The 13,370-nt window shown below is 35.7% G+C and overlaps 2 protein-coding genes across 10 annotated transcripts; both read left to right on the top strand.

Moving 5' to 3' along the window:
• Positions 1 to 1,065: 1,065 nt before the first annotated feature.
• Positions 1,066 to 4,824, top strand: LOC104109790 (receptor-like protein kinase FERONIA). The gene is made up of 2 exons (XM_009619152.4): positions 1,066 to 1,317; positions 1,874 to 4,824. The coding sequence occupies exon 2, from the start codon at positions 1,904 to 1,906 to the stop codon at positions 4,568 to 4,570; it is 2,667 nt and encodes an 888-aa protein (XP_009617447.1). The 5' UTR covers positions 1,066 to 1,317; positions 1,874 to 1,903; the 3' UTR covers positions 4,571 to 4,824.
• Positions 4,825 to 5,879: 1,055 nt separating this feature from the next.
• On the top strand, positions 5,880 to 12,286 carry LOC104109789 (uncharacterized). 9 transcript variants are annotated; one of them, XM_070181743.1, is made up of 10 exons: positions 5,885 to 6,112; positions 7,689 to 7,993; positions 8,207 to 8,296; positions 8,538 to 8,624; positions 8,692 to 8,751; positions 8,841 to 9,196; positions 10,364 to 10,437; positions 10,538 to 10,741; positions 11,191 to 11,253; positions 12,022 to 12,286. In XM_070181743.1, exons 2-6 carry the CDS (start codon positions 7,717 to 7,719, stop codon positions 9,128 to 9,130), a joined length of 804 nt encoding a protein of 267 aa, XP_070037844.1. In that variant the 5' UTR covers positions 5,885 to 6,112; positions 7,689 to 7,716; the 3' UTR covers positions 9,131 to 9,196; positions 10,364 to 10,437; positions 10,538 to 10,741; positions 11,191 to 11,253; positions 12,022 to 12,286. The 9 variants fall into 9 exon arrangements, with proteins under 9 accessions (XP_070037845.1, XP_070037849.1, XP_070037844.1 ...); XM_070181742.1 differs by having other exon boundaries at positions 10,338 to 10,437; XM_070181744.1 differs by having other exon boundaries at positions 5,880 to 6,112; positions 8,210 to 8,296; positions 8,841 to 10,437.
• The last annotated feature ends 1,084 nt before the right edge of the window (positions 12,287 to 13,370 follow it).

Below are 13,370 nucleotides of genomic sequence, written 5' to 3'. Positions count from 1 at the left end.
CCAATTGAAAAATATGCACCGAATCCGAATTCGTGGTGGGTCCCGATAGGCAACAGCACATGATTGAAGGCAAACAGTACAATTTTGGTGATGGGCCCCATTCTCCTTTATAGTATCCAACTCAGCTGCACACCTTTAGCTCAATAAAAAGAGAGCAACGCGTAAATGGCCAAAAAAAATACTAATACTTCTAACTTGCCAGAAAATTGTGACAAGAATGTCACGATCCCAGCCTTTTGGACAATCTTTGAAAATGATTTGGAAAAAAGAATTTGTCTAAATATATTTGGATATAATTGTAGTTTTTCTGAAGATTTGTATTTTATTTAGAAAATGCACTCAGAAAACAAAATTTTGAATAAACTTCTTGAAAATATATAAAAACGTTCTATAAATTAAAAAATTTAAATAGAAAATTCTCTAAAAATAACTCTCTTGACATCAATTTTGCATAACCAGCCCATGTCTGGCTAAAAAACTCATTGTAGTAATTTAACGGATAGAGCATAATACGATAATTTTCCCAAACATAAGAAAAAACTCTAACTAATATAGGATTGAGGCATTGTTGATATATTTAAAAACTCGCAAAGAATAATAATGTCATACCAATGGTTAGGGAACATATAGTCTTATTCCCTCTATTCTTTTATGATAGAGAGTGAGGCTTGCTCAGTTGGTAAAAACACTTCCACCCACGATTGTTAGGTCCTGAGTTCGAGTTACGCTGAAGGAAAAGTGTAGAAACACTGTAAATCCTCCTAATTGGAAGGGGTTAAAAAAAAAAAAGAGTGAGAGAAAGAAATATCAATATATAATTCAATTTTGAAGCAAAAATAAATATACGTAATAATACTACTAACAACAATTCAATTGTAACCTCCCATTTCGTCCCTACCCAAACGCGTTTATGTCCCAAGTCCTAAGCTAGTCTGTCATCCAATCAGAAATGGCAAATTGGCATTTCAACGCACTGTTAAGGGTATTTCTGTCATTTTATATGTACCTTCGTCAGTAGTTAGGACTTGGTATTTCTATTTTCATAACCTGGATTACCAAACTAAGCAGAGTTTTAATATCAAACTCAAAAGCAACTTATTAAACTACCAACTTCCTTCAATTTTACTTCTCCATTTCTCTCTCTAGCTTACCATCTCTCTAAAACTCAAACCCTATTCTCTCTCTTCTTTGATCTGAGCCTGAGCTTCGTCTTCAGCTGACTGCAGCTTAGAATTCAGTTCTTGTGGGTTTAGTCAACTCAAGAATGGCTTAAACTCTGCTTCTTTTTGGATCTCTCAGTTTCTTGCTGATTTTTAGGTAAATTATCCTTTTGCTTATGCAATTATTTAGCTCCCAAGATTTTGTTGCAAGTCCATGTTCATGCTTTTAGCTGTTTCTTTTAGTGGATCTTGATACTGGGGTAATGGGGTTTCTTTGTTTTGGACTGGATGCTTTTTATTTAGCTCCAAAATTTAGTTATATATCCATTTTTATGCTATTAGCTGCTTCTTGTATTGAGTATTGATGATACTAGGGATTCTTTATTTTGGACTTACTGCTTTCATTTAGTTTTCAAAATTTTATCTATGTGCTTTATGCTATTGGCTGCTTCTTATAGTGGATCTTGATACTGGGGTTTCTTTATTTTGGACTTAGTGTTTGTTTGTCCTGTAGATTTATTTGAAAAGTGAGCTCATTTCAACTGGTTTTTAGCTGCAGAATGGTTTAAACCCCTGATTGATTGTTTATTAGGACTTAAAAATCCAGCTTTCCTATGAGTTTTTCAGTTTTCTTGACCTTATGTGATTAAATTTGCTTGGAGGTCAACAGTAGGATATTGATCTTTTCCTTGCAATTCTTTTTTGTTTTCCAGTGACTTTTACTACTGGCGTGTATAGCATCAATGACAGAAGGCAGTAAATTCTGTTTTCTCTTGGCTTCCACTTTCCTGTTGTTGGCTGTTGTCGTTAATGTGACGTTGGGTCAAAATTCTGCACCTGGTGATGATATTCTGTTGAACTGTGGAGGTCCTGACGGTCTTAAAGATGCCGATGGTCGAAAATGGGGTTCGGATATTGGGTCAACATATTTGAAGGGTAGCAAGTCGTCAACCTCTGATGCTGCTGATCAAAAGCCCTCTGTCCCTCAAGTCCCTTTTATGTCTGCCCGTGTTTTCCAGTCTGAGTTCACCTATAGTTTCCCTGTAGCACCTGGTCGTAAGTTTGTCCGTCTGTATTTTTATCCCTCGTCTTACAACAAGCTTAATGCCACCAATGCCATTTTCGGTGTGACTGTTGGACCATATTCCCTCCTTAGAAATTTCAGTGCAGCACAAACTGCTGAAGCTCTCAACTATGATTACTTGACCAAGGAGTTTTCAATCAATGTTCCATCTGAAACTTTGAACATGACTTTCACACCCTCTCCAAATACTTCAAACTCCTTTGCGTTTGTCAATGGGATTGAGATCATTTCACATCCCGATATCTATAATACAGAGGACGGAACTACCTTCATCGTGGGTCAGACGGCTGCTTTCATTATTGACAATTCTACTGCCCTTGAGAATGTTTACCGGCTTAATGTTGGAGGCAATGTGATCTCACCATCAGCTGATACCGGTATGTTTAGGTCATGGAGTGATGACTCACAGTATATATTTGGAGCTGCCAATGGGGTTACAGATACTGCAGATGATGAGAATGTCACTGTAAGCTATCCTGCAGGAGCGCGATCTGACATTGCCCCGCTTGATGTCTATAAGACAGCCAGGTCAATGGGTCCAACTGCTCAGATTAACCTGCAATACAATTTGACTTGGTTTTTTTCAGTTGATTCCGGATTCTCTTATCTTGTTAGGCTCCATTTCTGTGAAATCACTATGAATATCACAGAAGTCAACCAAAGGGTGTTTGTCATCTATATGAATAATCAGACTGCGGAACCTGCAGCAGATGTCATTGCTTGGGTTGGAAGCAATGGGGTTCCTTTCCACAAGGATTACGTGGTCTCTGTCCATTCTGGGGCTCCACAGCAGGATCTTTGGCTTGCCCTCCATCCAGACGTTGCTTCAAAATCCAATTGGTATGATGCAATTTTGAATGGAGTAGAGATTTTTAAAGTGAATGACACCAACGGAAACCTCGCAGGGCCTAATCCTGTTCCAGTGCCAGAACCAGATCATATTGACCCTCTGCCGTCCAAAAAAGGTCAATCAAAAAGTAATAAATCAGCTATTGGTGGAGGTGTTGGAGGTGGAATTGCTGCCGTAATTCTTATCGGTTTGGTTGTATGCCTTGTCACCCGCCGTCGTAAACATGGGAAGGTCCAAAGTCCAAGTGATGGACCATCAGGCTGGCTCCCTTTATCTTTATATGGAAATTCACATACTTCTGGTTCTGCTAAGACAAACACTACAGGCAGTTATGCTTCGTCCCTCCCATCAAACCTTTGTCGTCACTTTTCATTTGCTGAGATCAAGGCAGCCACTAATAACTTTGATGAATCTCTGCTTCTTGGGGTGGGTGGTTTTGGCAAAGTATACAAGGGAGAAATTGATGGTGGCACAAAAGTTGCTATCAAACGTGGGAATCCTCTCTCTGAGCAAGGTGTTCATGAATTTCAAACTGAAATTGAAATGCTCTCCAAACTTCGCCATCGCCACCTTGTTTCTTTGATTGGTTATTGCGAGGAGAACTGTGAGATGATCCTTGTATATGACTACATGGCTCATGGTACCCTTCGTGAGCATCTCTACAAGACCCAGAAGCCTCCTTTACCTTGGAAGCAGAGGCTTGATATTGGCATTGGTGCTGCTCGTGGATTGCACTATCTTCATACTGGTGCCAAGCATACTATTATCCACCGTGATGTGAAGACCACTAATATCCTCTTGGATGAGAAGTGGGTGGCAAAGGTTTCTGATTTCGGGTTGTCTAAGACAGGTCCTACATTGGATCACACCCATGTCAGCACCGTGGTGAAGGGCAGTTTTGGATATCTGGATCCAGAATACTTCAGAAGGCAGCAACTCACGGACAAATCTGATGTCTACTCATTTGGTGTAGTGCTGTTTGAGCTTTTGTGTGCTCGGCCAGCATTGAACCCAACTCTTCCCAAGGAGCAAGTGAGCTTAGCTGAGTGGGCATTCCATTGCTACAAGAAAGGCACTTTTGACCAGATAATTGATCCATATCTGAAAGGGAAGATTGCACCAGAATGCTTGAAGAAATTTACAGAGACAGCAGTGAAGTGTGTGTCTGATGTTGGTGTCGACAGGCCCTCAATGGGAGATGTGCTTTGGAACCTTGAATTCGCTCTGCAACTTCAGGAGAGTGCAGAAGAATGTGGCAAAGGTTTTGGAAAGATGGACATTGAAGAAGGCTTTGATGTCACATGCAAAGGAAAGAAGGATTTAAATGAATCCGCAGGTTTTGATGCGAGCATGACTGATTCAAGAAGCAGTGGCATATCCATGAGCATTGGCGGCCGCAGCCTTGCCAGTGACGACTCAGACGGGTTAACACCTAGTGCTGTTTTCTCTCAAATCATGAATCCAAAAGGACGCTAAAATCTCAAAACTTGAAAGCAAATACATATTGCCACTGGTCATCTATAGCTCGTTAAGGCAATGTGCTATCGGCCCCTTACCAGCGGAAGTCACTTTTTCCCTTTCTCGTACTGTCTTATTCTTTTACTCACTATTTATTTTTATGATTCATATGTTATCTTTAAACTCTTTTGTAAGTTGTATCTACCAATACTCGGAAGTGTGAAATAATTTTTCGTTGTACTATTAACTAATGAAGAGGTTGTTCAATGTGACATTAATTCTGATGTCATGCATCATGTAGAACTGATGCAATTATGTTGCTGCCTTGGTAGAAAATGAAGAGATACTGGTCCCAACAAAACATACACAAGAAGCAAAAGTATGAGTTTCAAATCTTCTCAAATAGGCAGGGATCATAGCAGTAGACAGTAGTGCTATTCTATGACATTTTAGTGGAGGAAAATTAACATTATTTAGCACTAGAATTATTTTCCCCGTTGTTTGCTGCTAATATTACTCGGTGCCTAGACAGAATAGTCTGAGGTGGTACGCGGTTTACCTTGGTAGTTGATCGTTGACTTTGGTTGGAGACATTGAGGGAGTTAGTCCCATGTTCTTATCAAAGATTTTAAAAAGGATTTGTTTAATTCTTACAGGTTTTCATGATAACTTTTTGCTTTGTGCCAGTTGTATTAACGTCGAGAGTTGATTAAATGGGCGGTGAGTGTGTAAATCAATTTGAAAAGGATGGATTAGTTGAGCTGCATACATGATGGAGAGAAATTGTCGTCTTTCTATCAATTATAATCACAGAGATAATAATATTAGCATAAATTGTCTTTTGCTGATTTTGTTTTAATTGAATGACGTGCATGCCATGTTGTTGACAAATTTAGGTCTGGCCATTTCCATTTGATTATATCAAGCTTTGAGTTTTTTATAAATAAAATAAAAAACAAGAAAGAATGGAGAAAATGGAAGAAGTTGATAAGGCAAAATAAAAAGTCGTCAGCATGAGATGGGGCTCATCAACTAAATTTGAAGTAGGGGAGAGGCCATAGGCAGAGAGACTCGCTCACAAAAGCAACCACTTATTCACACTTTGAATTTACATTAGATCAACCTAACTTATTATAGTTTATTGATAAATTGTAAAGATATACACTTATTAAGTGAGAACCTTCTGTATATAATTTCTACTATCTAATAAGAGGCAGTTAGCAGGCACCTGGACGATATGCCTGCCTCCCACTTCAAGGGTAATATTGTCTTTCCATCTAATTTTTATTGGCTTCGCTTGGATTATATCGACCACTTTGGAAAACCTGGCAATCACCGCTTCTTTGGCTTCTGTCTTCTTGTTCTTCTCGGTGCCAGGCAGACACCTCCTTGAGAAACTTGGCAGATGCAGGTTCTCTGTATCAAAAACCAATCTAGCAATAGTTTAAAAGCTCCAGCGTCTGGAAATTGCAGCTTCCCAGTTCCACCTTTTCGTTCCTTGCAGTTCCTGATCTTATCTTCGCACTTTCGCCATTTTTTCTCTTTGGCTCATTGTTTCTTGTGAGTTTTCTTCTTCTTATCTTCTGTTTCTCTATTTAAATCTTTCATGGCATACTAAGGCTTTACTGCACGGAAAGTTTAATGTGTCTATCACCTTTGTTCTTTAGCTGTTCGACGCAATTCCTGAATGAACTACTATTGTTTTAGGTTTAACTACACCTAACAAGAGCTCCCTTCTCTTGTTCCTTTCGTGCACCCCAAATCACTAAGCTAAAGAAATTATATCGTTTTTGGATGACAAACAACTAAATGAACGTTGATGTGTTAAAGAAGAAGAAAGAAAGAAAAGAATAAATTGGGAACAATTTCTGATGGTAGGTGTGCTAAATGGAAGAAGACAAAATTCTAGCTTACATTTGAATCACGTGGTTAGAAGTAAATGATTTTTTGGTCTTAATAAAAGAAAAGCGGAGCTCCTATGGCATTTGGGGTTGTTCAAAGACAAATCAATTCCCCAAATTGAAACTTCTATTTCTTCGAGTGGATCGAAGGAAGATTATGATAGGTTCAATATGTGTCCATCGCCTTTGTTCTTTAGGTGTTCAAGGCAATTCTTGAATGAATTAGGCTTTTTTGTTATTTCTACTATTTTTGGGGTTATAGCTGGTTTAACTAAAGGGCTCTCAAAAGTGTACGAATTGAACTAAACTATCCATGCCTTGTGTCTTTTTCTCAAAAAGAAGAGAAATTTCAATATTAAGTTTGCGATAAGCTCTTTAATTGCCTGTTTTCGCCACTTGGTCTTTGTGGGTGAGACTTTGAAACTTAAAGTAACACCTGCATGTAAAGTTACCATCTTATTTTCGATGAAATTGTGATATAGATAGAACTATTTATTTTTGGTTCACATTGATAAGCTATTTCACTTACGTAGAAGATAATGTTCAGAACGATGAGAAGAATATGCTATTTTAGCCGTAGAAGCTACTAAATACCAATTTGAGTCTGGTAGCATCTTGATTTCTTGATATAGGACATAGAAAAGGAAAAACTAATTTCTCATGAAACACTATTCTGCCTTTCCTATAGATTACATGCATATACTTATTTTATGTACTTAGATCCTTTCTTACTTTCACTTTTCTTGGCAATGTTTACGAATAAGCAGTGCTTAAACATTGTAACTTGTTTACGAGCATCTTATAAGACCAACAGAAGAATGGATTACATATTATGTAATGACACGTTTTAAATTGGCTACGTACCCAACTCTGAACGAAAAAGAGCTACCAAGATTCCAAGAGGATATCCTGATTTGAGAACTATATATTCATTGGAAGTAAGTAGTGTGTTGTTGTTTTAGCTCTTCCTGTTCTTATCTTTACACTTTGGTGAATTTTTCTGTTTGGATCGTTGCTTTCTTGTCATCTTCTGTTTCTCTGTTGCATTTTTTATGGCATGCTAAGGCTTTGCGCACATGAAGTTTAATATGTTAGTCGCTTTTGTTCTTTGTGCTTCAGAAAATTCTTGATTGAATCAGTCATATCATTGGCGGTAATTTTGATTTTGGATAAGTGGTGACACATTTTTTGGCTTGAATATTTCATGAAAAATTTGGGCTGAAAATATTTTTCAGATAAAAAGAAGTTGAACTTGTATAGCTGATGGATTCCAAAGAACCAAACAAGTGCTCTTACGCGGAAAAAAGAAAGGCTGCAATGCAACTCAAACGATTAGATACGCAAAGCCAAATATCTGCTCATAGCAGGGAAGCGATGTTGCTATCGCGACGTATGAGAAGACAACATTCTACTAAGCACAGCCTTCTTCAAAGCCCGTTTTTTGCTGTCCCACAGCAATCAACATCATCTTGGGACAAAGCAGGATTTCTAAAACAAACTGCTCTTACCATACGAGAACCTCCTTCACTTCCTGAAAAAGGTTATATTGTTTTACTCATATTTACACACCATATATTATTAATGCAATGGTGCTTATGTATTTTGCTTAGAAACTTAGTATGATACCTTATTTATCTTATATGTGCTTATAAACTAAAATACTCAAACACTGCGTGGTTTATTGCACTTTATTTTGCACCTACAGAGGCTTCACTATACGTTTTTAAACGTCTTCGCTATTCTGTTTTTCCAGTAGTCGGCCATCAAGCTTGCACGCCTACATCGTGGGATAATTTAGAAAAAGGAAAGGGTATATTGGATCCCCCTATCATTTGTGAAACAGGTAATCATACGAGAACCCCTTTCGCTTCCTGAAAAATGTTATATATTGTTGTACTCATATTTATACACTATTTATTATTAATATAACGATGCTTATTTTGCTTGGAGATTGAGTATCACAGCTTATTTATCTTATATGTATCTATAACCTAAAAAACATAAATACTACGTGCTCTTTTAATTTTGCATCTATTGAGGGTTCGTTGCACGCTTTTAAACATCTTGGCTATTCTGTTTACCAGCTGCTACCTTAGCCTGTATGCTTACATCATCTGCTAATTTAGACAAAGGAAAGGGTATATTGGACCCCCCTATCATTCGTGAAACAGGTTATACTCTTTTCAGAATGACATATTGTTTATACATTACTGTAAATTGTGACTATTTGTATATTAGGGTCCACATCGGGTACATCTAACCTGCGTCATGTTATCTTGAACACTGTTCCAATCAAAGGTTTGCACAAACTTAATGTTACAATAATGTCCACCATACGTATGCCTTGGTGCTCCTTTTTTTCCTAATGATACTTCTTATATATTCAGCTCATAGGCGGGCCAGAAAGGTGTGCCTGGTCACTAAAGAGCAACAAAGTGAGTATGTTGCTCTAAAAAGGGTCCCAAACTGTCAATTCTGTCATGCAAAGAAGTTTGAATATGAACCTCCAGGATTTTGCTGTAACAGTGGTTCAATAAGGTTGACATCTCATAAAATGCCAACTGAATTATCGGAGTTATACTTTGGAAATACTTCAAAAATACTGAAAAAATATTTTATGCACATTTGTATATACACTGGGGACCCCTCAAATAATTTACCTGGCCCCCTTAAGTAATAAACGCCGGACAAAAGTGCTGGTTTTGTAGCCTGCTCAAGTGCTTCAGTTAGTTGATGGACCCAGGTTCGAAACTCAACTCCGTCACCTCACTCCTTCCCTTTTCCTTTTTTAATTCAACGATTGTTTACTTAGTTCTAATCTACTGCTTTTTTTTATTTTATCTTTTCTGATTTCTTTAATGCTTGTACCAATACTCAACCTAGATTTTTAACCTTTTTAAAAACCCCTCGCTCACCCCTTCTGCTTAAAAACAAATATTCTTTTTCAATTGATTGTTTTAACCTTTTTCCGCATTTGCTGAACTCTGACTGTGCGAATCAGTGACAGTGACTCAGTTTGAGACTCTTCTTCAGCTGAAACATACCCTTAGTAAGTTTTTTTTTCTTTTGAAGATATTAACTTAGCAAAATAATCTGCTATCGAACTTTTGCTTTCTGCAAAGAGCCGAGTTAAAAGAGAACGCCAAATTAATGTCGTAGCTAGTAGGCATTTGAAAATTGAGTGCTAATGTTAATTTGAAATATTCTTTCAGTGAAGTGTTTGTCTTCAAACAAAATTGTGTTTGGAAATTCGTATAAAAGCAGAACTTCGAATTAGGATATCTTTTATAGGACTAGGGTGAAATTTCGAACTTGTTTAATTTAATTAATACTTGTTCCCATAGTAGTTAGGTTAAGTAGTAAGCCTTAAAATCTTATTATAACCTGAACATTGGAACTGTTTTTATTAATAAAGTCTATAGTATAATAATATTCACTTCTTACAAATGGATTTTGGTCTTAGGATAACTTTGTTGTCCACTTGGTAACAATATGGTATTTACGTATATAAGTAATGATATTTAATAAAATTAAAGTTTGTATTTTGCTGATAATTTATCATAATTATATGTATTTATATTATGTATTGACTCCCCTTAATTTTTTGATATGTTTACTTTTATATATTTGGAAACCCCTTAACGAAAATTATGAATCCGCCATTGGCCAGTAATTGGTACGCTTAATATAATAGTGCCCCCGTAATGCTCAAATTCTGGGTCCGCCTCTGTTCTCAACTACCCTACTTTGCAAGTATTTTTCCTTGTAAATATTGTACTCTTTACACCGACAAACTGTATTTATCGAAATAAAACATGCTATAATCCAAAGTGTTGGATTCTTTGTTTGTTTGATTTCGTTCCCCGTACTAACTGTATTAACAGTGAGATTCCCTGCAATGTCGATGAAGGAATCCCAGAGAAGGGGGTTCCGATGATGGGGCAGAACTGCTTTTTTGTGCTTCCATATCTATCTCTGCTGAAGGTAAAATTTCTTCATATGGATGCTTTCTTGATCATTTTACTTCTTTGCAGTTAAATACTTTTATCTTTATAATATGTAACTATTTATCACGTTATGCTAGAGTTGCGGCGTCTCACTATGGCAGAAGGAAAAGTCGGCGTCTCACTATGGCAGAAGGAAAAGTAGACAAAGATTCAACTGGAGAAGTTTTGGACAAGGTTCAACTTAGAGATGATTTAACTGGAAAAGTTATTAAAGATAATGACCATGACCGAATTGCTGCAATTAAGTTACTTTTAGTAGGATGGTTTTCCTGATTTAATAGGTAAACCCATAACTCATAGCCAATTGCTAAAGATTTCAGGGGAGTTAATATGTTCTTTCTGCTTTTGTCAATATGCTTTAAAGAAGGAAGTGAAAACTTGCTCATCACTTACACGTTCTTTCTTGTGCTCTTTATGTGTCTGATGATACGCTTTAAAGAGTAAGAATGAAAAATTAGCAAGGTGCAAGTAATGGTCTATAAACAACAATGTCTTACTTTAGTTATATGTTTCCCTCCAAAGTAGGATGAGGTGCAAATGAGTCAGAGTAGAATCTTACATTTTACTGAACTAGGATTTAGTGATAGAAATATATAAATGAAAAATGTTTTACTTTTACAACTAAAGATTTCTATACTTTTATTGTCAGTAAACAATACTTCCGTGTCAGCTTCTAATTTCATTAGTTAAATCTACTTTTATTTTTCATATGATTTCTTTTGCCATCCAGGGGTTCCTTTATTTGGATTCTGTCAGTTGTATTTCTCTAAGTTCTTTGGGGCTTGACCAACAGGTACTATTTCTTCATATGATTTATGAAGTTACTTCTTCTATATTTTGTTTGTGGTTGTTTTTATGCAGTATTTTGATTTTCAATGGTAAAAGGTCTGTGCTGCTTATGCTGTTTTTAAAGTGTAGTCTACACCTGGTTAGTCAATTCCTTCTTAGGCATAATGTTTAACTGCACATGCGTTCTTGAAATATCTTAAATCGTTTCAACTCGCTACAGATTGATTTAATTAGCTTTCACGTATACTTATTTTAACATCTTTGCTCTTTTAATTATAAGCACAATGTTAATCATTTTATTTAGAAATAGTTTGATAAACTTGAATAGGAAAGAAAATGTACAGTATGAATTATGGGGCAGTTAAATGTATTGGTACTTTTTCCTTATAACATTTGGTCAAGCACTTGAAATTTACTGGTTGCATGTTTTTGAACCTTTGCCTTCTACATTTTGGCAAATAATTTTTTTTTGAGCCCATAAGTTTCACAATTTACTTGGTTAATCATAGAGGAAAATTTACAGTCAACCACTGCAGCTCTAAGATAACATACTCTAACTTGTACTATACCAATTCTTCTCCAACTTCACGCCTCTCTATTGGCGAACACTGTCTTACCCCTTAAGCTGGACAAAACCAAATCTTGAGAACAGAAGTCTGAAAAAGTGTGTGAATCACTTTATTATATTCATACTCATTCGACGCCTATAAAGTTGATAGTCATAGAACCTATAACAGTATGGTAATGCATTTTTTTTTTCTTTCAATTTCAGATGTTAAGATTACAAGAGTTGGGTGATTAATTGAGGCTAGAACTGTATATTGCTCAGCTGACGAGTAGATGGAACACTATTCCGTTGGCATTAGAACACTTGGAAAAAAACAGGCAGAATAAGCACGGGCAATCTTCATCTAGTAAAAGAATATACATGAGCATTATTGGAATTGGGATTGGTGCCTTTTATTCGAGTATTGAGGGACTAGTGAAGGTTGCACGGCCCAATAATTGTATTATATGATGCGAGATTTTCTTTTGCAGTGTCTTTTTGTCTACCTGTTTATACGTTTAGCATCGTTTGTTTCGATCTATTTTTGCCTCCTTAAATTGATTGACTATTATACAATTATAAAAGTATTTAATATTTAAATCTTATTTGACTATAGACAAAAATTATCCAAAATATTAAACTTTCCCTCTTTTTACGTTTGGAAAATTGGCAGAATACAAAACATCACCAATTTCAACTTTATTCAAAAGGGCCGTGATTATAAAATAAGGAGCATACTAGGTATGAACTTCAAATACACAAGCACGACCCAAATATATAGTACTCCATAGGGCTGTTCATGGTTTGATAAAAAATCGATCCAAATCGATTTAAACTGATATTTTTTTTGATTTGGATTGGTTTTGATTTTAAATTTTAAAAATCGATAATATTTGGTGGTTTTGATTCTATTATAAAAAACCCAAAAATAAATTGAATCAAACTGATAAATTATATATAAAATTTAATAACTATTTATATAAAGTATAATATCTTTTTGTAAATAATTTTAAATATTTTTTGTATTTTAATTATTATATATAGATTTTGGTTTATACTATTTATATCTTAAAAGATTGACTAAGCCCAAAGTAATAGGAATTGGCCAATTTCTTTTCCTTAAGAGACTCAAATTCTCTAACCCTACGTATCTTACTTTTGCCTAACAGAAGAGTTGCAAAAATATCTATCACAAAAGTCAAAAAAAGCTATTCAAATTGCAAGACTACGGGCTAAAATTTGAGAAGATTTTTATAAACGTAAGATTCTAATTTGTTACGATGAATACTTTATCATTGATTCAACAAAGTGATGTTAGGCATTACGTTTTAAAATAATATTTCTTTGTTACTCACTTTGTTACTCAACAAAGTGACGTTAGGCATTATGGATTCTCTCATTCTTTTTTTAGTTTAAATACATAATTTTTACTTTTAAATGGACAAAGTTGTTTGTACTTTGGAACCTTTATTTTGGCTTGTTCTTTTGATTCTATCATGTACTGCAAGTCTGCAACTTAGTTCATCCGGTACAGTTTTCTATCTTATATTATTGCTATAATTTTAATACTATGC

This window comes from Nicotiana tomentosiformis, chromosome 7, assembly GCF_000390325.3.
Source record: "Nicotiana tomentosiformis chromosome 7, ASM39032v3, whole genome shotgun sequence".
In the NCBI taxonomy this organism is placed as follows: Eukaryota; Viridiplantae; Streptophyta; class Magnoliopsida; order Solanales; family Solanaceae; genus Nicotiana; species Nicotiana tomentosiformis.
The sequence above is the reverse complement of the archived record's forward strand: the minus strand, read 5'-3'. Positions and strand labels throughout refer to the sequence as shown.

Coding starts and splice junctions, on each gene's coding strand:
- LOC104109790 (XM_009619152.4), top strand. CDS start 1,904: ATGACAGAAGGCAGTAAATTCTGTTTTCTCTTGGCTTCCACTTTCCTG.
- LOC104109789 (XM_070181743.1), top strand. CDS start 7,717: ATGGATTCCAAAGAACCAAACAAGTGCTCTTACGCGGAAAAAAGAAAG. Junction 8,297..8,537: donor CCCTATCATTTGTGAAACAG/GTAATCATACGA, acceptor TCTGTTTACCAG/CTGCTACCTTAGCCTGTATG. Junction 8,752..8,840: donor GAACACTGTTCCAATCAAAG/GTTTGCACAAAC, acceptor TTATATATTCAG/CTCATAGGCGGGCCAGAAAG.